General features: G+C 32.3%; 2 protein-coding genes and 1 pseudogene across 8 annotated transcripts; all 3 read right to left on the minus strand.

Annotated features, from left to right (window-relative positions):
- LOC121220140 (pentatricopeptide repeat-containing protein At5g27110-like) lies at window positions 1-2,317 on the minus strand (annotated as a pseudogene).
- Window positions 2,318-3,586: 1,269 nt separating this feature from the next.
- On the minus strand, window positions 3,587-11,575 carry LOC107944888 (PH, RCC1 and FYVE domains-containing protein 1). Of its 2 annotated transcripts, XM_041099383.1 has the most exons (10): window positions 10,887-11,509; window positions 9,568-9,654; window positions 8,702-8,791; window positions 8,184-8,264; window positions 7,856-8,050; window positions 7,713-7,773; window positions 5,641-7,616; window positions 5,084-5,230; window positions 4,518-4,903; window positions 3,587-4,052 (listed from the first exon to the last, which is right to left on the minus strand). In XM_041099383.1, the coding sequence occupies exons 1-10, from the start codon at window positions 10,953-10,955 to the stop codon at window positions 3,920-3,922; spliced, it is 3,225 nt and encodes a 1,074-aa protein (XP_040955317.1). In that variant the 5' UTR covers window positions 10,956-11,509; the 3' UTR covers window positions 3,587-3,919. The 2 variants fall into 2 exon arrangements, with proteins under 2 accessions (XP_040955317.1, XP_040955316.1); XM_041099382.1 differs by having other exon boundaries at window positions 5,641-7,773; window positions 10,887-11,575.
- Window positions 11,576-21,876: 10,301 nt separating this feature from the next.
- Window positions 21,877-26,549, minus strand: LOC107944727 (homeobox-DDT domain protein RLT3). Of its 6 annotated transcripts, XM_041099385.1 has the most exons (10): window positions 26,129-26,527; window positions 25,089-25,283; window positions 24,826-24,956; window positions 24,368-24,469; window positions 23,646-24,284; window positions 23,479-23,561; window positions 22,813-23,241; window positions 22,643-22,729; window positions 22,242-22,309; window positions 21,877-22,144 (listed from the first exon to the last, which is right to left on the minus strand). In XM_041099385.1, exons 3-10 carry the CDS (start codon window positions 24,860-24,862, stop codon window positions 22,069-22,071), a joined length of 1,521 nt encoding a protein of 506 aa, XP_040955319.1. In that variant the 5' UTR covers window positions 24,863-24,956; window positions 25,089-25,283; window positions 26,129-26,527; the 3' UTR covers window positions 21,877-22,068. The 6 variants fall into 6 exon arrangements, with proteins under 6 accessions (XP_040955319.1, XP_040955320.1, XP_040955322.1 ...); XM_041099386.1 differs by having other exon boundaries at window positions 22,572-22,729; window positions 24,826-25,283; window positions 26,129-26,549; XM_041099388.1 differs by having other exon boundaries at window positions 22,648-22,729; window positions 24,826-25,283; window positions 26,129-26,539.
- Window positions 26,550-27,269: the final 720 nt, after the last annotated feature.

Raw genomic sequence — 27,269 nt, forward strand, 5'->3', positions numbered from 1 at the left:
TTAATTCAGAATTTGAGTATTTTATTATTCTTAGTGCTTGAATTTCAGATGTTTGATTTTCTGTTTTATCAAACAACACCTTAGTCTATGCTCGATTCCAAAGCTTCCATGCATCCTTTTCCATGTAACTGTTGAGGCATGATAGATATTCATACATGATCTTTGATTCCGGGTGTCAATTATCTTCAACAAAGAAAGGTTGGATCCTCCGGTCGACCTCAATCCAACTACAACCCGGGTTCTTTCTCAGTCCTAGTTCCTTCATCTTCAATCTCACTTCGCGTACTTTGCTCCACTTCTTAGCAGAAGCATACATATTTGATAAAACGATATACGTAGATGAATCATCGGGATCTTTCTTGATAAGCAATCCAGCAATTTTTTCCCCTAGCTCTAAACACCGGTGCAAACGGCACGCAGACAATAGTGTGCTTAGCAACTCAACATCCTCTCTAGTTTCCCGGGTACTTTGGAGAATCTCGTATGCTTCATGTAATCGACCAGCACGTCCAAGAAGATCGATCAAGCATGAATAGTGTTCCCGTTGCAGTTTAATACTATGTTCATTGATCATTTGATGGAAATAAGAACAGCCTTCATCAACCAATCCTCCATGGCTACAAGCAGATAAAACCGCAAGGAAAGTAACTCCATCTGATTTTGTATTGGATTTCTGCATTTTATCGAAAAGATTCAAAGCCTCGGAAGCTCGACCGTGAGAACCGTAAGCAGTGATCATAGAAGTCCAAGACACTAGATCCCTCTCCGGTAAATCACGGAATATTCTATATGCTTCATCTACGGCACCGCATTTTGCATACATGTCTAGTAGTGTCCCCATAACAACTTCATTTCTTTCCAACTTGTTCTCAATTATAGAACTATGAATCTCCTTCCCTTTTTCTAAAGCAGCTAACTGCGAACAAGCGGCTAAGCCACTACTATACGTTACTGCATCCAGTTTTACACCGGCTTTTACCATACTATCGTAAATACCAAGAGCATCAAAGCATTTTCCAACAGAAACATACCCCGAGATCATAACGTTCCACGAGACTACATCTGTCTTTGGCATTAACTTAAAGACATTTTCAGCTAAATGAACATTTCCACATTTGAAGTATAAATCAATAAGGGAATTGTTAACAAAGATATCGGTTTCAATCATGTTTCTTATCATGTAACCATGTGTGAATTTCCCATACCGAAGTTGGCTGATCTCGAACAAGCCATTATGATGCTGCTTAAAGTAGTTAAAGAAGGTTCAATCCCTTCCATATTCATCTTCTTAAAGAGTTCAATACAAGATTGGCTATTACCTATGGAACTATAACCAGCAATCATGGTATTCCAAGTGATCACATTCACATCCTTTTTCGGTATTTGCTCGAAAACCTCTCTAGCTATCTCTATACAACCACATTTTTCCATACATATCAACAAGAGCAGAGCCAAGGAAACCATCCAAACCAATCCCGGTTTCAACCAATTCTCGATGAATCTTCTTCCCTCTTTCCAAATCCATAAGCCTCGCACACGACGAGATAACAATAGTAAGCGTTACTAAATTTGGTTCGAGTCCATCGTCCCTCATTTTCTCAAACAATTCCAACGCTTTTTCAGCTTTCCCGTCTTGATTATAACAAGAAATTACAGTGTTCCAACAAGCAACATCTCTCTCAGGCATTTCATCGAACACATGGGTAGCTTCCTCAAACATATTGCATTTTGCATACATGGCTACAACAGAGCTTCCAATAACAACATCAGACAAAAACCCAACTTTTATCAAATGGGTATGAATCATTTCACCATACCCAACAGCCCCAATCCACCACAAGCTTTAAGCAAACTGGGATAAGTAAAACCATTAGGCTTCAACAAAGGGTATTTCCATAACTTATCGAAAAGCTTAATAGTTTCAACGAACATGAAACTCTTAGTGTAAGCAGCCATTAAAGTGTTCCATAAAGAAATGTCTGATGGGTTGTCGATGGTATCGAAAACACGGCCGGCCGAGCGGTGTAAATTGCAAGAGAAGTAAAAGGCGATGAGAGTTTTGCATAAGGCAATGTTGTTGTGAAAGCCTGAAGTGATTATTTTCTGGTGAATGAGCTTACCCTTTATTAAGGACTTGCAGGTTTTTAAAAGGGATAATAATTTTACAGTGTCCATTTCAAAAGGGTGATGGAATTTTTATCATTGAAAACGAAGACGGAGACGACTTAGTTTAAGCACTTAAAGCTGGTGTTTTCGGCGGTTGAGGTGCAGATGGCCATGTTTTCCGGTGGTAGTTACTAGATAGGGAATTTTGGTTATTGAGTGATTTTTGGTTCGAGTTTTCAAGCGGAGTCATACATATTTAAATTATTTTAAGTTTGATAACTCATAAGGTTATTTTTGTCAATCCATCCGCTATCATGTTGTCCTCTCTAAATACATGTGTTAATTGTATCTCCAATTTTGTTAGAGTAGGTCCTTATGGCGTGAATCACTAATGAGCAATCCTGCTTCTCTTCAATTACTTGAATTTCTTCAATAATTTTTTTACTATTTGTCTTAATGATCAATTCCTTCATGCCAAGACTCCATGCAATTTGGAGCTCATCCCGAATACCCTACAGCTCCGTTATTGGTCACTAAGCAACACCTAATATTCCTTGTGAATCCCACAATCTAAAAATCAACATGATCATAAACAATTCCATCCGCAACAGCAATCTCAGAATTCTGACAGACAACACCATCTGTATTCACCTTTATCCAACCATCTCCAGGCAATTTCCATTAAAAATCAACATTCTTTAAATTGAACTGGTTAAACCATTGGTTCAATTAAAAGTTATTAAAAAATAAAAAAAGTGTTCAATTGCTTTGTATCTAATATTTTAAAGGTTGCTAGTAGAAAGGTCAAACTTTTACAAAAATGTTCAAATAAGAGTTTTTCACACGCTTTTACTTTGTTTGTAGTAAAAAGTAAGTGAATGATACGTGATTAGAATAAAACACATTATAGTTAAAACAAATATTACTTAAAAAGAAAAATAAATAAAAAACATAATTTAAAAACCTGATATATATATATATATATGGCACTTAAAAAAATTTATTTGAGTATATTTGAAAAAATTTTGGTACATTTAAAAGAATTCAGTTTTGAAAAATTTTGGTTCGACAATTCTTAAAAAGGCTATGTCCCAATTTGCACATTTAATCTATTTATTTATAATATAATTAATATTTATTCTTTAAAAAAATAAGAATTATGCTTTATGTTTTTTATTATTCAAGATTAGTTTTTCTTATTATTTATGATTAGAATTTTAATTATTTACTTACATTTTCAATATATATTATGAATATATATTTGTTTGAGTAAATAAATTCATTTAATTTAAATAAACGATTATACACAATTTTAAATAAATAAATACAAAACTAATTTTAAAATTTTTAATGAACACAACCAAATACAAACAAACATGAACAAAAACCCGTTATTAGTTCAAGCGCGATTCATTTATGACTCCTAAATATACTATACATACCATCGGCATAACTAAAATTATATAAACCCAAAACAAAATGAAAAACTTTCATTTTTCCCTGCAGATTTTAACTTGCTTATGAATTTACATGGCAAATTGCTATCAACAAAGGCCAGAAAACCCTAATAAAAATTTACATTTTCTTTTGTCACCCCTCAAATCCAATCAAGTAGGAAAAAAATGATCCAAAAAAACATCCCAAACAAACTTTTCTAATTATCTTCCTTTATACCATTATTGCTTCCCTTCAAACAACTCTTTGATCAACAATGGTGTTGTATGGTTTTTGATCAATCGAAATCCCGATATTGGGATCGGAATCTCAGAAAGACAAATGAATGTACAATCATATAGTTACTACTTTCATTGTGTTAATGAGCTAAGTCCTCGCTCCCGACACCGACGCTAGACTTGTCGATTGTCCGAACATTGTATTGTTCGTATACTCTTGCTCTGTTCTCTGCCCACCATTGTTCTGCTTGTTTCTCGCTGAACCGCTTACGACTGCATTCAAAGTTTTTACCAAACCATTTAATTTTTCACCAAATCACAGAAAAACTCTCGGGTAAAAGTACCATGGAGGTCCTTGTACTAGGAGTCGGATTGCATTTTATCTCCTCTACTAAAAAAATGAGCAAAATTATTAGTCCCTATACGTTAGACCAAAGCAAATTGGTCCTATTAAAAATTTCATCCGTTTCTACTGTTAAAAGTTGGTCCTTGTACGTTGACATGCCATGTGTAACTGTCTAGTTATTCCATCAGCCACGCCAGTTTTTAACAGTAGATTTGAATGAAAAGTTTAACTAAAAAACTAGTTTGCTCTTTAATTTAACGTATGGGGATTAATTTATTCATTTTTTAGTAAAAGGGACAAAATACAATCTGACTCTTAGTACAGGTCCACCATGGTACTTTTATCCAAATCCCCATTATTCAGGATTATAGCTTGTCAATGCAATAACGTACCTGAATCGGACTCGTTTGAGATCCTTGGCACCACCTGGTAGTGAGGTAAGTGTTATATACACACCAGGTTCATCTTGCTCAACCCATTCACTCTCATTTCGAGGTTCACTTTCTTTTGTTCGGCCTCCACTTTTAGTAGCTGGTTCACTATGGCCTTGCTTGGTATGGCTTGTACTACGATTATTGGTGGTGTTGGACCCATTAGAAAGTAACTGGCCACTTGATACGTTTGAATCTGGTTCTTGGTACACTATTTGACCATTCGGTCTTTCAAGAGAAACACTAGAGGCATCATTGGAAGGAGGGCTAGAGCCAAATGAAGTAAATGAAGGCGACTTAATGTTCCGTGTGGCCCCAACAGGCAGTCTTTCAGCCATATCCTTTAACTGTTCGGCAAATCAAATATAATCTACATCAGTATAAAGACACGATGAAAGTATTCAAAGTCCAACTAACCGACATGCCCAGTTTGTGACTAAAGGCAAGCAAAGAGCTTCAAACATTAATAAGAAGAAACAAGTCTAAAAACCCAGAACATGGAAGACAAAAAAATTAAACCATCTTACTTGTGCAGTAAGCGACTTGATGACTTCCTTTGCTGCTTTGCATTTTGCCGTCTCCTCCTCTGCGATTGCAATCGCCTCTTTCAGCTGTTTGGTTGTCCTTTCCAGCTCGACTTCTTGAAGTTGTGTTTTACGTGTAAGATTCTCGACCTGAGAGATAAAAGATTAGTGATGCGTGATAAAATAAAATCCTAAATAACCTTGCAAGCAAGTAAAGAGCCTTGCTTTCTTTGCTAGACAAAGGAAACAAGAGTTAATATTCTAAACCATAAAAATATCCGGCTGAAATTAACGCTTAGCATCTAGCATTGTAATAGGAAGCCAAATCTTGACTGTTGTTTTGAAAGAACTTGGAATTTACTACACTGCATTGCAGAAGCACCATGCACTCACTTTAGATGGAAATCCATTGTGAGAACTCATCGGTCAAGCAAAACGAGCATTTGAGAAATCCATGGATTTAAAAAGGAAAATGCAAGGAGCGATCAAACGGAGCCTTAGTTAAACAAGCATATAAATAAATCTCCAAAAGAGTATTGAAAGTATGGAAGAGAAAATACCTGTGCTCTTAATCTAGTGACCTCTTGATTAAGGCCATCGTTGGTCCTCTTAGCATCATCCACAACTATTTTAGGGGAGGTGAGACCTCCGAGTGTTGGGGTTGGTGTTGTTGAACGAGGAGGACTAGGCCGTCTTGATATTGGGGATGTCGCATGAGAAACGATTCTTGATCCAGGAACAGAAGCCGAGAAAAATTTCTTGGATGATCCAAATACCGGGTTGAAAGACTTAGAAATGTTAAGTGCTCCCCTTTGAGAGCCTCCATTTGGGACTGGTGAGACACGACTACTATTAAATTCTAGCTTCTTGTTTTTCTTTGATCGGCTTTCCCCTTGCTTAAACGACTCCATTGGTGAAAATCTAGCAAGTTGAGCACGAGATCTAGAATCCAACTTATCGTCTTTATCAACAAATTCATTAGTCCCATGGTTTATGCTTCCTCTTCTACTTACAGAAGATTGAGATGATGCATCAGTTTCAATGGCTTTCCTCAGTCTATTAAAACAATTGTCACAGACACGATAAGGTTTGTTCGGGTTTGGAGCCATGGAAGCCTTAAGGCACTTCTTACTGCTGCATGCATGACAAAAGACTAGTCCACAATTATAACAATTGTGACGTTTTCTTTTGAAATTAAATGGAAGGCGACACCCGGAACACATTGATTGATCAACGCCTGAAGCCCATTTGTGGAGACAGATTGCTGCAGTGAAGTTCGTGCCACAAGCAATACTTTTGACTTGCTTGTCTTTCAGAGCTTCCACCAATGTTGGGGAGTTCTTATCATCAACATTCCCATGACCTAATCGACCATTTGCTCCCTTTCCCCAAGTATAAACTTCAGTTCTCGAAGTCAAAACTGCAACATGATAAGCACCACAAGAAATCTCCTCAACGAAACTCTTAGAAAGCTTTCCTTCAACACGGGTAGGAACTTTTCCATCAGCTTGTGGATTTCCTAGCTGCCCATAAACAGGACTTCCCATGGTGTAGACATGCCCTGATGTTGTAAGGGCAACTGTCAGACTGTGTCCGCAGGCAACTTGACAAAAGTTTGGTTCAACAAGAGCAGCAACACAAGTAGGAACAAGTTTTGCTTCCTTATCGCCATGTCCAAGTCGACCTTTATCCCCATCTCCCCACGTAAAGAGCTTCCCCGAGGAACAGTTGCTAGAACTTGAATTCCCAACCATGACTTCAACAACTGCAGCAGTATGCCACACTCCACAAGCTGCTCGGACAGTCCGGAGCCCTTTTAGGGATTCCACTTCCCTTGGTATTGAGACACTATTCTGATCTCCATGACCCAAAACACCAAATGTGCCATCACCAAAGGTAAACAATTGACCTGCAGAGGTTACAACAGCTGTATGCCAAGGGCCACAAGATATTGACGAGACATGTATGCCCTCCAAGGGCCCATTCACTCGTTTTGGCACCCAATGACTTACCTCATTTCCATGACCAAGAAGACCAAAATTATAAGTGCCATCACCCCAAGTGTACAAATCACCAGAAAGTGTTACAGCACAAGTATGGTACTCACCGCATGCTACAAGCTCAATGTTAGTATTACTTAAGGCATCAATAAGCTTTGGCTGCAAAACATCAGAATCTACACCATGCCCGAGCCGGCCTCCAGATTCCTCTCCCCAGGAGAAAACCTCCCCCTGCTTGGTTACCAAGGCGGCATGTCGACCACCACAGGCAATATTCTGAACATCAAGTACAACTGCAGATTCTAAAGCTTTAGGCAGTAAAGAATCCATTTTGATACCACAACTGCCAACTTTATCAAGTCCGCCACCCAAAACACCATCCCCAGTGCCTTCACCCCAAATGAAAACATCACCCAAGGCATCACCATCATCATGGCCAGATCCTTGGCTTGATGAACTAACTGCACTTGAAAGACTAACCCTAAAAGCATCCATTGCCATTGTCTTCATATGGCCATGTACACTATCTGATCCTCCTGAAGACAAAGAATGAACTGAACCACTAGCGGACTCTGGAGGAAAGAAACCCTTGGGAGGAACAGCATATAATATTACATCTGAAAACGCCTTACCAAGACCATTCTTTGGAGGACTTTCATATGGACTATGAAGGCGAAGGTGATCTCCAACATCCTGAATTTTAAGTAGAAACACGACTCAAATTCACAATCTTGTAGTGTCGAAAGCAGATTTTGCAGATAAAATAGAACCATACCTTCTGCAAGCTATCATTACTACCAAATGGAGAATGTAAGGGTGAACTTCTTCGCGTGTATGTTCTAGGACTATTTACTTCAGAAGGAATGCCATCACTTCTTGATTCTGTTCTCCATTTTCTTTGATGGCTGCGAGAGATTAATGCTTTTAAACCACTAAACCAGACTTCAGCTTCATCCTTGTCCTTGCAGATCTAGAATAATTTTATTAAGAAAATAAATAAATAAAAACTTTGACCTGTCTGTATATGCCACTGGAGAGGAAAAATGCAACAATAAATAACCAGATAAATGAGAAGTCATGATTAAAAAGAAGAAGATTCTTACCAAATCCAGTGATCTGTCATTATATATCAGTGAAAATGACTGGTACTCTTTCTCAGGCCGAGGATACCGTTGAAAGATAGGCTGGAAGAAATATAGACCATATTTATGAGTAATAGCAGAAAATTTTTAAAAAAATGAATATAGTCATCACGGTGTCACCAAGGCAAGAGAATAAACAGAAGCCGCAATGGTCACAAAATTACATGCATAAGACCTAGAAATAAAAAGTACCAAGTATAGCATCACAGTTTCAAGGTTATAATTGTCTTAATTCTGCTATCCAAATCCAAGTGCCAAAGTAACATGATCATATTTTAAAAACAAAGAACATGCAAATCCACATCATCATAGTTTTAAGTTAAAGATCACTGCGATGCTTTTAAAGTGATTCGAGTGTAGTTGTAATGCAATAAGCAAGCAAAAAATTGGAGTGAAAAGGAAAAACATATATTAACCAACTCAAATTGCAACTTCATTCGAAACTGGTGAACAAGGAAAAACATATATTAACCACTTACAGTGCGCTGCCCGGATATGATTCTAGATATGTGACTTAGTTTAAGATGTTTCTCCTCTTTCCCTGATAACCATATTAAAACAGACTCATCCTGAAAAAATAACAATCAACAATTTAGGCATTTGTAAGGAAAACATAACTCATATTCAGCAGCAAAATGACAAGTACATGATCAACGATGCATATATACAGGCAAATTATGGCATCCCTACCTTCACTTTTTATCTTACACAAAAGGGTTTTTCAGCATCCAACAGAGGAATCACTCTAATACATAACAAGTCAATAAGAAGTGAAAATGAGTTGTGATGGCAAGTGGACTGCGCTCTCACCATTTGAGCGAGAGCGAGGAAGGCACAGGAACGATAGAACAAAGTTATAGACAAATATAATGTGTTATCATGCAGAATAGTTTAAAGTTCATTCGAGTATAATTAGTTTGTGTTTCCCAAGTTGGCAATAAGAAATACAAATAGTCTTCTTACCGGCAGTTTTGAACCTGATTTCTCTCTATCTAATACAAGTATCTCAGTCAGTTTCAACAACAAAGGAATAGCACCAAAGAGTTCTAAACAGTAAACAACGGGAAAGGTTTCCATGCAGAATAAATAACTAGTTTGAACTTCTCAGGTCAACACTATGAATAGTCTTATATCAGCAACTTTGAACCTGATTTTCCTCTATATACTAGTCATTCCATAATTCATCACTTACAATGGCTAAAAGTAAAAACTACTTTACAAATATTGTTCTTGGCTTGAACATTGTGTAAATCATTCTCACATTTTCAACACAGGCTAACTGACAATGAAATATATTAAAAGAAAATTTTTCGAGTATGTGACCTGAAGATATGAAAAAACTTACATTCGAAAGGCGGAAGGGGCAAAATTTTGGCTTCCCTCTTCTTCCATACTTAAGCAGGCAAGCCCCTTTCTTCAAAGCAGTAATTGCCTGTCACAAAGAGTACCCAATAACCTTAGCAATTTTTAGGACATTTGCAGGCAGGAAACATGATCATAGCTTCAAAATCAATTTACAGGTAGCATAATGATAAATTAATGAAAATATCCAAGGGATTGTCAAATTGTTCAGAAAATACTCACTCAAATAGAAGGACAAAAAGAATTAATGGAAAGAAATTTTAGTGATTTCAGAAAAGGAAAATGCTATGATAATATACTAAAAAGTTATTTCTGGTCCACCAGACACTTTTTCATCCGCAATAGTAGCACAAACACATAGTGGTACATGGGATTGTAATTATCATGGACTTGTTAAAAACCAGGCCATGTTTAAAAATGCTAGCATATCTGAAATGCAACTGCGTGTAACAATAAATGTCATTTATATATAGCATAATTAAAGGGTTAACCATGTATGAAGGGTGAAACAGAAAACACTAATCAACCAAGAAGAAGTATAATTACTCGAGTTGCATAACTATGTTGTGGACTAAAGTGCAGCAGCAAGTTGACATAAAGTAGCAGCATTATAAAATACATACAAATTTTACCAGTCATGGAGCATATCGGTATTTCCATTGATTTGTCGCAAGAGCAGATTTAGCTACATAGTGACCCAACTAGAAACTTCTAATATCATGGAATCAACATAATACTAAGATCAGCTGGTTTCCCCTATCTATTTTCATTTCAACGTCCAAAGTTTTACAGTTATAAGCTGACTAATATTTTCTTTTTCTTTTTTTTTTGGTATGATCAAGGTATCATTTATGTTTGTTTTACAGTCCATGAAGACTAATCCTTTCAGGTTTCGTGGATACCCCTCCCAACAATGTTACCTCTAGGGTTTGAACTTAAGATGACTAATACTATTAGCAAGACTTCATCACTCCACTATTATTTCTACTTGCTCCTACAATTAAGCATAATCTATACAGACACAACAAGAATAAGCAAACATGTCAAAATATATGTAAACACAAATTATTAATCAAAATTTATATGAATATATATATTATGACAAAAGAAAATATAGGAATATTAACAGGTCTAGCATAATCTACTCGTATACATCACTCAACAATCATTAAGCAACTCAATTACCTCCTAAAGCCCCAAATGTAAGGCAATTTCAAACAATAATCACAAGAAAAAAATATCAACAAATTCGATCCAACAAGTACAAATAAATCAGCAAAAAGAAAAAGGAAAAAAGAATACCTGTTCTATGTCTCTTTCAACGGGGCCAGTTCTACTAAGATCGGAAGCCATCCTATCAGTTCTTGACATAAACCAAAACTACACTAAAAAAAAATCTCCCCAAAAAAAAAATGGGATCCAAAAGAAAAATAAAAACCCAGTTAAGAAATGTTAAGAACAAATTCATCCATTTTCAAAACCAAACCCTTCCATCCAAAAAACCCTTCACTTTTCCTTCCTCACCATAGCTAAACACTAACTTCAACCTCACAAATCCCATCCAATCTCCAAATAATTTGGATTCCACCATTAAGAGAATTTCACTAACCCCAAATCGTACTTCCACTTCTTATACCTCTTTTGAAGCTTCAATCATCGTAATCTAAAGTAAAAATGGAGAAAATTTTAGCTTTTCTGTATTGAAAGTAGCTAAAGAATGGGAATGAAGTGAGGGAAGTGAAGCGAAAATGGGTGTCTGGAAAGAGAGAAAATCTGGGAAAGCGTTGAGAAAAAAAATGTTTTTAAGTAATAATATTTGATCTGATTAAAGAGTTAAGAGACAGAGAGACAGAGAATAAAGAAATAAGAGACGAAAAAAAGGTGAAAGAAAGAAAGAAAAAAAAGGGTAATGCAAATTGCAAAAAATACCCACAAAAAATTTTAATCTGAATTTCATTATTTTAAGACTCTTTTTTTTTTTTTTGTTCCTTTGCTTAACTTTGCAGTGAATATTCTTTTAATTTTCTTGTTTCTGTTTGGTGACTGAGAAAGTTGTTAAACAAAAAAAAAAGTAGAAAAGACAGTGAAATGTAAATAGTAAAATCCTAGTCAAACTGTTCTTAATAGAAAAAATTAAAAATATAATTAAAAAGAGTTAATATAACATTATTTTGTGTAAAACTATTTTTTATTTGTAAATTAGCCCCTAAACCATATTTAAATTTTCAATTTGGTCCATAAATTTTTTTTGAAGAAATAATGGCTAAATTATCCCAATTTAGTTTTTTATCTTTTGTTTTGCCCAACGAGACTGGCATTGACCGCCTTTTTTTCCCTCCCACCAACCATTTCTTTTTTTCTTTCTTTCTTCTTCTCATTCACTCTACATGCCTTCTTTCTTTTCAATTTGAAGATTTATTTTGCGGATACTTTTGTTGTCTTCACAAGTTGTGATAGACAGATGACGGAGCATATTGGTCACCAAAACTCCATCGGCTACCAGTAGTCTTTCCAGAAAAGTGGGTGGCTCTTCATCAGCTTTTTAATATGTTTTCATTTTGAGAGTATTTCAGAATAATAAATGATTACACGAGTTGATTTGGACTCATGTTGTCTTAATTTTTTGTTTTTTTTCGATTGTTTAATTAGTCTTTAGTTTTAGAAGTTTTTGTCTGCTCTTATAGCACGATTTTTAGTTTTGCTTATGCATGTAATCTTCCTTTTGCAAGTGATTTTAGGGATGATTTTATTGTCGTCCTCTTTGGTTTGGAGAATACTTAATTATTTTGTCGATTTTTGCTAGCCGATTTGGACCATCCGAGACTGATTTTCTTATCATATTAAGTGTTTGCAATCACTCCAGAAATGTCGTGCTTGAGTTGTGATAAAGCCAATTGCAACGTGTCATAATGTTCTATTGATGCTAAGGCTAAAACTTTTGTTGTGTTGATCGAGCTTGTCATTTACCATCTACAATGAGTGCTGTTAATGTTTCCCCTAAATTGTATGGTTCCATTCATTGAATGAATTAATGAATTTATCTTTCAAAAATAAATTATCTCAATTTACCCAAAAAAAACAATATAAGACAATAATGATGTGATACATCATCTATTTTTATTTGACTTCGGTTTTTTTAAATGGGACAAAATTAATAGTTTAAATATCACATCTAAAAAATATTAGGAATCGTTTTGAGAATTAAGATATATAGTTCAAGGTCAATTTATGAATAAAACCTACATAAAATTTGATTAAAATATGTAATTAGTCCCTTATTTTGATAAAGTTTGCAATATAGTCCCTATATTTTAAAAGTAAATTTAAAATTTTAATTTTGAAATATCTTTTATTTAAAAATTCTAGTCTAACTATCCTTATTGTTAATGAAATTTTGCTTACTATAAGGTTTGCTTACAAATTTATAATAATTTGCTTATGGAGTTGGTATGTTTGCGTAAATATTTTTATGATAAATTTTGACCAAAAATACTAACAATTACGAATTTTAAATTAGAAAAATAAAAATATTCAATTTTTAACTTTTAAATATATGGATCATATCACAAACATCATTCGAGTAAAGGGATTGATGGCACATTTTACCGATAAAATTTTACATTTTTCTTTATTTAATTCTATCAAATCTCTCTGTAAAATTTTAAATTAGGCTCTTTATAATTTATAAAATTTTAAATTAATAATGGTAAAATTACACATTGACTCTCAAGAATGATAAAAAATTAATTTAACCCTTTAAAAATTATAAAAATATATAGGCTATTAAAATGATGAATTGTATTTTTACTATCGTAAAATTATATAATTTAATTCCGCCCCCCTAAAAAAATTTTCTGGCTCCGCCACTGTCTACAAGGTATGTGTTTACAAAAATTAAGCTCTGAAAGAAATGAAATGTGAATGATAAAAGATCTAACAATAAGCTCCTAGATAATATTTACAAGAGAAATGAAAGAATAAATATTTGAATATGTTTCTCTTGATCTTGATGCTTGGATATCTCAATTTTAAGTACTGATGTGTTTTTGAAGTGTATTTATATCAAAGAACAAGTTTGTAGACGTTTATGACCGTTGGGGATAAATTCTAGTCGTTAGAAGTATTAATTTCCAGCTTAAAAATTGGCTCTGCACGTCATGTCTTGAGACCTAGCAAGATGTCTCAACACATGCAGACTTTTGTCTCAAGACAATAGCCCTTGGAGCAAAATTTGCATCGATGTTTTCTTGTCTTGAGACATATAGTTGTATATCTCAAGACTTGCATACCAAAATTAAACATGTTACAACGCTTTGGTATTAACCCAAAAAATACTTAGATAAATTAAAACACATTTAAAACATATAAACTTGAGATATCAAACCTAATAACTCGAGTTTGATCTCACACTAATTGTCCTTTATTTGAATGTTTTTCATATTAAACATGTTTAATTTTCACTTATTTTTATTTTCATGAATATAATCTTTTAAATATATAAAAATTAAAAATATTCTTAAAAAATTGCAAGTTTAGTTATATTTTATATTAATATTTAAATGTATAATGTGTTAAAACATAAAGCAAAAAATAAGGTCATATTATAATAATATATATAATTGTATAAAAATAACATTACTTACTATTTCTTTTGGTATTCTTCATATCTTTCAGCCTATGTTCAAGTTTCGTGATTGTTTTTCGTGTTCAATTTATGATTATATTTTTGAATGACAACATATACATATATCCGAAAATATATGTTTTTTTTAAATTTAGATACTAATTTTTTTTAAAAGGTACAATTATAATTATAAATGCAATCATGAATCTAAAAATAATAGTGAAAAAATCAATTGAAATGTTAAAATAAAAATACAAGAAACTATAATATATCATAAAATGAAAAAAAATTATCTGTTTAATTTTTTTTATCATATGTGCTATTTTTGATAAAATGTTTAGAACCATCCATAACCCCTCTCCAATTCAAAAATTGGACGATAATATGCTTTAGCACACTTGAACTCACGTCCTCTGATAACAATGCAGATGTCAATTGAATTAAGACTCCATAGACTATTTATATTTTTAATTATTGTTTGGTTTTATATCTGTATTTAAAAGTTATGTAATAAATTTATATATTTAGTAGGATAATTATATATATTTAAAAGATATATATATATTTATATATATATTACACCTACTTAACTGAAATGTGAATAATTATTATTTTTAACAATTTTAAATAAATAAAATTTGAAAATTTTACTTTATGTAAGAAAATAAAAATATAAAACTACCTTAAAGATAAATAATATTATCATAAATATAAATATTATTTAATTATCATTAAGATAAATATTATTTATCTTAATATTTAAATTTATTATCATTAGATTTTTAAAAATTATCATTATCATTATCATTTAATTTAAATTTAAATTTGGTTTAAAATTTTATTTTTCATCATTTCATTAAATTTAAAAATTATTAAAAAATATGTATTATTTAATTTAAATTTAAAACAACTAGATATATAAATTTTTAATTTTAAAAAATTCTAAAAATGTCTACAATCATTGTATAAAATAATTTTAAAGAATATCATGTTAATTTCTTCAAATTTAACATACCTTTTTTTTATGTCCTTACTTTCAATTTTTTTTCTATGTAACATCGATTTTTTTTTAAATTCTTTAGCATTAAATTAAAAATAAATTGTATATATGTCAATTAATACATATTATCAGCTCATACATCGCACGAGAAATAAATTAATATATACATATATATATGAATCTCTAATTTTATCAATATATTTTATTATTTAAATTTCATCAACTCACCTTCAGATTTTCTAAATTGTATATTCATAAAATTCAATACTAAATTACAATAAAAATACATTTTTAATTGACATGAGAATTTAAAAAAAAAGAATTAAAAAAAAATTGGTGAAGAAGCATATGTCAATAAAAGGGTGGGTTGATTGAAGTTTGTCATATACATCCATAATGGCTCACCACTTTTGTTTTTGCAGCCCCTATTTGATTGAGACCAACACCACCCCCATTTTGAATTGCAAAAAAAAAAAGTAAAAGGGTGATAAAAAGAAATAGCCACACAAAATTAAAAAAAAAATTGAACACAATATAAATACACGTAAAGATGTAGTCACGAATAATCAAAGAGGTCAACCTTCACCTTAATAGCGAGGATCTAATCATATTTGTTCTTTTTTATACAATACTTAGACTTACTTATAAACCCTCCCCAACCTATAAATAGGAGGATAATGCGCTTCAGCGCACTCAAATCCATGTCCTCCTACATTGACAATAATACCCATGACAATTGAGTTAATACTCAATCGGCTTTTTAATCTGATTAAGAGACTCAATTTAAATTATTTGTTTTTATTTTTGAAAAAATTTAATAATTTATATAACTTTATAATTTTATAATTTTATACCAATTCCCTAAACAAAATATTAACCTATTTCACTTTTAAATATGTGATTTGTTAAATCTATCTTTTATTCCTTTTATTTCCTCTTATTTATTTCATTACTTTTCAGTACAATATTAACTGTCACTAAAATAATGGGAGGACCCTAACCCATCATACTTTTTTTCTCATCAGTGTTTTCATAATCGAATTGAATCAGTAACCAGCTAGTATGCTAATCCGAAACAAGGTAATAAATTGATTGAGTCGAATTTTTAATAATTTATTCAATTTGAATTGGATGAATCAATCAGACCAAAAATCTATAATATGATCGGTTCAACTATTTACCTAATTTTAAAAATATAATGATAAATATGAATTTGAATTAATTAGGCTAATGGTAAAATATTTAAAATTTAAATTGGTCCGACATGATAAGACTGTTATTTAATAGATAAAATTAAACATTAATGTAAAAAAATCATTCATTAATGTCTCATAAATTTGAAGTAATAAAAGCTAACTTTCGCATTGACAAATAAACAGAAAATTACATCAAATTGAAAAGATCAAAAGCATCCCTTGCTTTATCTTGTTGAAAGATGCCCGAGACTTCATAAAGGACCAAATCAAAGGTTTCACGTAGGACCCAATTTGACAAAGCAATCCGCAATTGTGTTATCTTGTCCAGACATGCGTCGCAGCCACCATTGTCCTTCGGCTTTCAAGAGTCGTCGCACCCTTTTAAAATAAAAAGACAAAGATGAGATAACGTACCGTCCTAAAAGCCACAACAACCTTCTAAGACTCGTGTATGAACACATCCTTACCATTGGAGACCATTGGGGCAATAAAATGTTTTCTTTTTTAACTAAAAAAAAGTTCTTATACTTTGAATTGATTTATGTTTGGTCCATTTCATAGCTTGATTTAGGGTTACTTTTTAATGAAAATATCATATGTCAATGTAAAATATATTTATGTGTGGTTATGAGATAAGGATTGGTCCTTTGAAAAGGGGGAAAACTATGTTTCTTTTTTAATTTTGTTATATAAAAAAAAATGATGAAACCCTTCTTTTATAAAGGAACCAAAATTATTGAGTTGGTAAAACATCAATTTTATTATAATTTCCTTTTTTTAGGAGTAATTTTTTTTGATAAAATTTATCTTTTTTTATTATTTTTAATAAATTTTAGTTATTAATACATTCGTGTTTTATAATGATTAATTCTGATTATAAATACTTAGCTATATTATTTGCACTTATAATTTATACATTTAACTCTTTTTTTAAATACTAACCCATTTTCAATTTTGTCCAATAATATGAACAAAAATAAATTTAAAAATGATGGGTTGAAATTGAATTATGAATTTTAGAGAGGTCAAAATATAAATTTATGTTTTTATTATTTATAAAATGATTAAATATAATTTTTTTTCTATTTTGAGGAGTTAAAAGTGTAATTCTACCTTATATTAATTTATATTTTCATCATTTATGAAAGGACTGAATTGTATTTTTTTTTTCATTTATGATACTTAAACTCAAGACCTTGATTAAAAGATATCAAACTCTTTACCACTCAATCTAATTGAGGATAGCACATTATATATTATATATAATATAAGAAAAAGAGTAAAATGCACTCAAAATCGCTAAACTATCGTTTCGGTTACTCAATTTAAAAAAGTTACAAAATGATCACTAAATTATTCGAAAGTTTTTATTTAATTCACTGAGTTGTTAAGTATCAAATAGTTCAATGGCACAATATCTAGAACTACCCATAACCCATTCTAACTCATAAATAGGAAGATAATGCACTTTAGCGCACTCGAACCCACGTCTTTCTGTATGGACAACAATACTCATACCAATCGGGTTAAGACTCAATCGGCGAAATTTCAACATTTTATTTTATATAATATATATATGTATGTATATCAATTCTTTAAAAAAAAGGCAAAAGATATAGGAAAAAAAAATCTAAATTATATTGTCCAACAATTAAGTTGGATGGTGTAGATTGAAGGGTTGAGCAGTTAATTTTTGTCCTTTTGAGGACAACCCCATGTTCTAAGCATGTTTTTTCTATGGACCACCCATGCAACTCAGTTTTAAAAGCGATTTGTCCTACAAATTTTGATAATTTTATTTACTTCGATTTAATCCAATTTGATAATAAAAATTTAATTTTGAAGTTAGGGTGTAAAGATGGAACTGGAATAGTGAATTATATCGATTGAATTGAAAATTGATCGATTACTTGATTTAATATAATATATAAACTCGAAAAGATGTTAATGCGGATTTGGTAGAAGCAAAGGCAGTTCTAGTAGTACTATGCCTTTGCTCATCTCTGAGGGTTTTTAATAAATACAAATTTTTTTATTTCTATTCATAATTCCTCCCAACTCATAAATCGGAAGAAAAATGTGCATAATCACGTTTGAATTCATATCATTCTAATTGTTGCTAGAACAACGGTGCCAATTGCGTTAAGGCTTAATATATAGTATTTGGATGCGGAAATTGAGGGCATCGCTTTATGCAGTGATTTCCAAATTACAACATTGTAAGATGGATCTTTCCACGACGAGGGCAACACTTAGGGGAGAGCAAATTTCTTCATATCATTCTAATTGTTGCTAGAACAACGGTGCCAACTGCGTTAAGGCTTAATATATAGTATTAGGATGTGAAAATTGAGGGCATCGCTTTATGCAATGATTTCCAAATTACAACATTGTAAGATGGATCTTTCCATGACAAGGGCAACACTTAGGGGAGAGCAAATTTCGGTTAAAACTGAGAAAATCAACTCAATTGGTTTAGTTGGTTTTGGCTTGACAGCTTATGCGATTTTTAAGTTATGGGTTTGGTTTTGTTGGTTATTTCAGTCAGTTATTGATGTTTAAAATTTCCAACTAACCCGACTGAAAAAAACTGACTTAATTTAATATATATTTAATTATTTAAAATATATTTATAATTTATAATGCATAAAATAAATATAATTTATTCAAGCCCAATAAAACCGACTAACTTAAAGTCAGTTCAATTCTTGAGCTTTAAGTTGATCAGGTCAAATTTTGTAGATTATGATCAATCAAGTCGATTTAATAAAAATTTAACCAAACCAATATAAAAAAATCGAATGCTTTCCCTTGTGACACTTAGAGGCAACCTCCTCCATGCAATTGGATTTTTCATGTTAAAAAAAATAGAATTTTGATCAACTCGATCGATTTGATAAATTAAATCAATTGATCTAAAAATCAGACTTCCATTTTAATTTTTTAAGATTATTATAAATAATTACAATATATACAAATTAATGCAAAATTGTACTAGGATTATCTAATTTGTTTTATCATTTAAAAAAACATTAAATAATTATTTTTTAGTAATGGGTTAGGTTGAAGAAAATTGAGATTGCAAAATTCCCCATTTTTGTCACATGGTCAAAGCTTATTTTTTGGACAAAAAATCAGTATAGTTCGGCCCGTATTTATAGTTTCGTTTTTAATTTTTATTAAGTAGTCTATGTTTTGTTTCAGTTAAAATTTTAAAATATTTTAATCATTTCGATTAATATTAATTTGTACCATTACGTATTGGCCCGTGTTGATAGATATAATATATAATATATGAAAAATATGGAACTGTACGCTAATATTAAATACATAATGTTACAATACTAACTAGGGTAAACTACACCCAAGGTTATTAAATTACTGGTAAGTTTACGTTATGGTCGCTTAACTTCGGAAAGTTATAAAATGATCATTAATCTATTCGGAAGTTTTCATTTAAGTCATTGGATTATTAAAATCGTTGTTATATAGCCTTCTCTGTTCGTACCACTTACACCGATTGAAAGCTCTCACTCCCTTTTCTTCTACAGTTCAATTTTTTTTCCATAAAATAGCTTTGACTGTCACGAATTTACAAACCAAAATCCAAACAACTTTCTTCTTCGATCATCGATACTGACCGTCAAATCAACTTGGATCTAAGATATGTTATTCTACTCATCAATAAGTACTAATCCACCGTACTGATCGTCGAATCATAGCTTGGACTAGTCGAACTTCTTTTGAAAAAGAAAAACTTAACAGCCCAGTGAGTTAAATAAAAGTTTCTGAATAGTTAGTGACTTAATTCGAATAATTCAATGATCATTTTATAACTTTTTGAAGTCGAGTGACCAAAAAATAAATTTACTAATAATTTAGTAACCTTGGTCCTATTAAATACCTCAAAAAAATTTCAAAAACAAATTATTTTAGGTAATTTATGTATACAATTTCTCTTTTGACAAAAGAATTCAAAGAAAATAATTAAATTACCTTAATAAGTAAGTGAACATTGATTCTTAATTATGCCCAATTGGACAATTGGGTTTGTTTGGACAAACAAGGAAACAGACAGTAGGATTTTCAATTGGGTATGTTTGGGGAAAACCCAAAAAGTTTTTTTTTTCTTAAGTCATTTTCAATAAATCGAAAATAGAAAACACGGGTTACTATATCATTTGGTACTTAAATTTAGTTTTAATGTTTAATTTGGTACCTAAATCTTTTTTGTATCAATTTGATACTTGAGTTTGGCTTCAATATTCAATTTGGTACCCAGACCAAATGGTATCATATAGACCAATGATGTTTTGACACGCTTGCTCTAGTAAAAACAAATTAGGTATTTAATTGGGACAAAAAAATCAAGTATCAATTAAAAAAATCAAGTACCAAAATGAACATTAAAATCAAACTCAAGTTCCAAATTGGGACCAAAAAAAAAACTTAATTACTAAATTGAACATTGAGCCAAACTTGTGTATCCCTAAAAAAATATTATAAAGCTTCAAAATATAAACTAATTGAATATTGAAAAATTAAGGGTTTAAAAAATTAAATATAAAATATAATTGAATTGTTTAATAAATGTATATTTTAAATTATGAAAAATAGTTAATTTAGATTTTTATCTTTATTTAAAAGGGATAATGTAACTTTTGCCCTTGAACTTGGCAAGTAAGTTCATATTGGCCCCTGAATTTTTTTCTGATCCACTTTGACACGTAACTTTTGGCCATTGAGCTTAGCAAGTAGGTCCACATTGGCCCTTGAACTTGAGAATTAGATTCATTTTGGTACTTGTAATTTTTTTAGTTTACTTTAACTCTTAAACTTGACAATTAGGTCCATTTTGATCCCTGAATTTGAAAAATCTAAAAGCTTGATGATGTGACACTCTGAGTTTGGAAAATAAAAAGTTTTTAGATGATGATGCAGTTCAATCTCAGAATATCATATTCAATGTTTTAATAACCGAACTTATGGTTAAACAGGTTAGACCACCAGTTCTTGATTCAACCACTTCGATCAGTTCGACCATTGGACCAACAATAATTAAATAAATAATTAAGAATTCATTAAAAAAAGTAATACATATAAAACCAGTTTTACTTGGCTTTTTAAATTTTTTAGATTTTTAATTATTTATTTAATTATTGTTGGCCCGACAGTCGAACTACTTAAATCAAGAATTAGTGGTCTAATTTGTTCAACCATCAGTTCGGTTATTAAAATATTGAATATAACGCTTTGAAATTGTATCACGTCATTATTTTTCACGTAATGATGCGACACTCTTAGATTTTTTAAATTCAAGGATCAAAATGAACCTAATTGTCAACTTCAGAGGCTAATGTAGACCTAATTGCCAAGTTCAAGTGCCGATATTTACATTATTTTAAAGTAAAATCTTGGTAATAGGATGTTAAAAAAAATAAAATAAATTGAAAATATTAAAAACCTCATATCTTGCAATGTGAAGATGGGGATTTGTACATATATTAACAGCTGAGCAAATATTTCAAGGACAAAATACAACCAACAAAATTGCTCTCTCAGCCTAATGTACAAAAACTCCGTATGGCAATTTTTACAGGCCTCCGAGGGATCGATATAATCCCTACCCTTTTCTCTACGAACCAGTCGGCCATACACGTCGTGTCAACCCGAGGATGAACTAGTGTCTGCGACTTCATCTTCACTGAAGCTTGATGGTACATCCATGGAAGCTCTATAGCTGAAACATGTAAACACAGTCCAAAGATGTGGATGATGAATACAAGGTAATAAAAATTGATGGACCGGGGCAAGGTAAAAATGTACAACACGCTGACCTTTTAGTGGGATTCATTGACGGAGGGGATCTCGGTCGCGGGAAATCGACATTGACTTGCTTGGCAACCTTTGAGATACAAAAATATCAGTGCCTGATATGCGTATTTGACCCAAAGCAAGGGCGAAGCCAAAAAGTTTTTCTTGGGGATGACATAAATTAAGTTGTATGTTTTTAAGGGAGTTAAAATGTAATTTCACAATTTTACTAGCTCTTGATAATTTTTAAAGGACTAAATCAAAATTTTATCATTTTGGGGGCCAAAGTGTAATTTTACCTTCTACTAAATTAAAATCTTCTAAAACTTAAAGGGTCAAAAGTGAAATTTTACATTTTAGGGGGACCGGGGACCCTGCCAGCCCCTGGCGCCGCCCCTGACCCAAAGTCGACTAAAAGCTTGACCTTACTCTCGATTCGTTTGTTGGATCGGTTTTTTACTCCTACAGGATACTCCTTTTTCGGCTTCCGTTGTCCACCAAGCTTCTCCACCTTAGTAAAGAAAATGAATTTTCAAGCCAAAACATTCACGGCACAAAACTGTTGAAAGACGAAGCATATGTGAGGAGAAATACCTTTGCCATCCTTGCACCCGGGGACTCAATGCATCCACGTTTAGAATTTGAAGTTTTAGATGGGATTTTGTTCTTCGGGGCCTTATACGTACGATTATCGTTGTCATGCAAACAAGTCTTTTCTTGTTCATTATTGAGTTTCCCAATATTGGGGCCAGGATGGTTAGTGAAAGAATCCGGTCTCATCCTTTCAACAGCAAGCTTAGAGCTCGCCTTACTTCGCTTGCAATCGATGGTACCGGCATTTTCGGCCGAACTTCTGTGGATATTCGATGAAGAGTTCTGGCCCCGGAATGAGTTAAAATGGGACTTGTATAATTGGTGACGAGATTTCTTGTTCTGTCTTTCGAGCCCGTACATGGTTTTGAAGGTTGCATTCTCCATATAAGGATCCTGAGAACTTGTCTTTGAATTATTTACTTCATTTACCTACAAGGGCATTGAATGAACAAAACGCCGTATCATAAGACTCTTGACAGGATTTGAATATGACACCTTAACATCATAGTTATTTCAAATACCGATTGAACCGGTAAAAATGAACTCTTCCTAGTTGTCAATACCGTTTAGCATGGCCATATTGTTACAGAATATAATGTAAATATAGTTTGCATATACACTACATACATCAAAACATGAAAAAAATGCATCCAAGAGTCAACTTACAATGTTAAGATTTGGCTGCTTCATAGCTCCAGAGATACGAGGAGAACAGGGCTGTTGGGGATGATCTCCAACATCTACTGGCTCTGATGACGCAAACACGAGATTCAAATATTCATGATTCTATAAAAATTGTGAATATAGCAAACAGATTTTGGTATTGGACTAACCACTGACCGCCTTGCTACTCGGGAATTCAAATGCACCATTAGGAAGTAAATCGAAATCAGTAGCAAGTAACGGACCATCTTCTATATAATACCTCCCGAGCTGCCTCTTAACAGCAAGAATAGCAGGATTTTCACTCTCACACTTAACCTTCAAATATCCCGATGGCTTATAAACCGTGTTTTTAGTCGTCCTTGGGTTTATCTGTGTAATGGTTCCGTTTTGTCCAAGTTTAGTGTCATAAGGACCCCGATTTTCGGAAAAATGCATATCTTGTAAAGACGAACTACTTTCAGAAGATGTATCTTCCATACAAGCATCGTATGGATTTTGATGATTCCTACGGTCATATACGTGATCAGTAGCTAGAAACTCTTGGCTAGAAATCAATCCACTTTCAACCTCCCTCGGATCAATATTCCTATAATCCCGTTCCTTGATACTACCAGAAGAATCTTGCCGGAGTCCACTACCACGATCCTGAATAATGCCACTAGAATGATCCAATCGCCCGTTAACATATTCATCTCTCTTTTTGTCTTTTAACCTTCTGTGACAAAACCAACTAGATATTTGCTTTTCAGTCAACCCTACTTGAAGTGCGATTTGTGCTTTCGTTTCATCAGAAGGAAACCGAAGCTCTGAAAAAACACCCGAAACTCTATTTTAAACATAATGGATGAATACATTTAAATAAAATGAGAAATGAAGAACTACATAATACCTTTGTAGAATTTCTCCAGAGCCATAACCTGAGCCGGTGTCTTTACGGTTCGTTTCTTATTCACGTCTAGAGAAACTTTATTCTCTTCGGTCTGCTCTTCACCTGAATTGAAAACGAGTGCATAGAAGTAGAAAAAAAAGTAATAGATTCAATAACATTAAGCATAATAGGAGAAGAAGTACAATGTATACTAGCCAACTACATAAAATAGTATAAAAGCGAGAACGAGGGCAATTCAGATTAACGAAAAGTAAAACAAAAACCTCACGTAAACTACTCCGAATCAGACGAACAATTTCACAATATTCCTTCTGCCATTTTAAACACCCATACTAAAACAGAACGAAAAATTGATATCTTCATTCTTAGATTCTTTCATATCATTATTATAGCTCCCTGAATGTAACATACAGAAAATAGTACAACTAAACCTACGACCAAATACATGAACTTATGACCTTTCACAAAATCGCTGTTAGCTAGCATCTTCCCCATTAAAGAACTCTTGCAGTTCTCGTCCTGAATTCCAGAAAATGTGTAAATTTTCAGACTTTTGCATAAAACCCTTAATCTGGACTACGCTCGAAACCTAAAACATGATTCAAAGACGTTGTCATTCATTGGTACAATCACCTATCAATACAAAAACAATCTAAGGTAACATGCAACAATTCAAAACGAATAGACGGGTCATAGCACGAATAACTCCAGAAGGCCGCACTTTATCTTTCTCTCGAACTGATCTCTCAGGTTCGAGAGAAATAACCAATGGAAACACGTAGCATTTTAAGCACAAGCATCGACAGTCCAAGCCTCTTGGATCCGGCTGTCCTTCAACCTCGAATATCGAAAAGAAAGAAAGATCGATATCTTCATTCTTAGATTCTTTCGTATCATTATTATAGCTCCCTGCAATCTAACATACAGAAATTAATACGACTAAACTTCCAACCAATACACGATCTTATACACAATCTTCCCCATTAGATAACTTCTGCATTACCAAGAAACCTCATGCATTGGTCCCATCTTCCAGTGAACCAAACGAAAAAATTCATGGATCGGTTGTCGGATTAGTGAAGTATCCGAAATTTCTCTAATCCATCAACCGAACGTATTAGCGTAAATTTCAGACGTTCACATAAACACCCTTTATACAGATTAACCTTGAAACCTAGAACACGATGCCATTCATTGATACAATCACCTATCAATACAACAAACAATCTAAGGTTCATGATCTGATGGCATTTCCAATTTACAACATGCAACAATTAGAACTGAATACCGCGTATTTTCCTCGAATAACTTAATAAAAACAAGGGCTGCCATGGATGAATTTTACAATGGTTCAAACTTCCAAGTGATTAGAACAACATCTAATCATAAGAAATTAAGATTATAAACAACATTTCTAAAGGAAATATTCAACCATGATAATAATATTTGAAGAACAAATGAATTATTACAAGAATAAATCTCACCTCCAGAACAAAATTAAATAATTGATAAAATGAAATCCAAGCAAATAAAGACAAAAAAACTAAAAAATATATAAAAAAAAATCATAGTTTTTTTTAAATGCTGGAAAAAAAATAGATCATGGCTAGAATTTTTAGACTCCATTTTCTATTGAACCAACCAATATCAAAATTTCTCAGTGCATGCAACTTTTAAACACCAAAAAACTCAAAGTTAAAAAACCCAAATCTCAAAAAAAAAAAAACTTCGATCTAAGCTTTGAGGAACTAAAGCATTTACCTTCCATGGGTTCTGAATTTTTCCCCTATTTTTTTCTGGGTACCCCTTTGTTTTTTGTTTTTCCTTCAATATTTGGTCCTTTGATTCGATTTAAAAAAGGGAACCACCATTTCAGCGAATGCAAAATCTGGGTTTTCAATTTTGCAATTCTAGCTTCGTTTTAAACATCATTTCAAGAGATGGAAAGAGAGAGGTGAATAGAAAGATTCTGATGGAAAAATGAAAAGAACAAAGAAGAAGAAAAAGAAGGGAAGTGTTTGTTTGTTTTGGGGGCGTTTTTTTTATATTTATTTTCTTGTTCATTTCCATTTTGTTTTCGATTATTTGAAGAATTTAACGGTCGTAGTTTTGTTTTGGTTTTGGATTTAATTAAAAACCCAGATTTGGCTTTTGGCTTTTCTTTTTTCCTTTTTCAATGATTTGTCCATTCTTTTTTTAGTCACCATTTTCTTCCCCAGAAAAATCAAATTTTGTTTACCAGTAGGGGTCAAAAGATTAGAAGTCTAATTTTGCTACTATTCCCCTTACTTTTCAAATATTTAAAATTTAGTATCTCGTTCAATAATTGAAGTGTAATTGATAACACTGTTTAATGAGTTTCATTGAATTGGAAACTTTTATACGAGAAGTCAGATTGCATTTTAATTTCTCTACTAAAAATTAGACAAATTAACCCGTGTACACTAGATGAAAGAGCAAATTTGTTCTTTCTATTAAAAACGGTGGAAATGGATAAAAGTTTTAACAGAATGACCAATTTGCTCTTTGATCTAATGTATATGGACTAATTTGCTCATTTTTTTAGTAGAGAAGACAAAATGTAATTCAACTCTAATTTATCGATTATATGATATTTCGTTTTAAAATTTTGTTCATGTGACCAACATAAAGCCTTGGGAAAATATAAATAAATCGGATAAAAGTACCATAAAGGCTCTTATATTAAGAGTTGAATTGCATTTTGACTAATCTACTTTAAAAAATGGCAAATTAATTATTATATGCTAGATCAAAGAGTAAATTAATCATTCTGTTAACAAAATTATCCATTTCTACTATTAAAAACTAAGTCTTTATATGTCAACATGAGGGGTACGCACGTGTCATTGGTTATTTTGCCAGACATGCCAGTTTTTAACAG

This window comes from Gossypium hirsutum, chromosome D08, assembly GCF_007990345.1.
Source record: "Gossypium hirsutum isolate 1008001.06 chromosome D08, Gossypium_hirsutum_v2.1, whole genome shotgun sequence".
Lineage (NCBI taxonomy): Eukaryota > Viridiplantae > Streptophyta > Magnoliopsida > Malvales > Malvaceae > Gossypium > Gossypium hirsutum.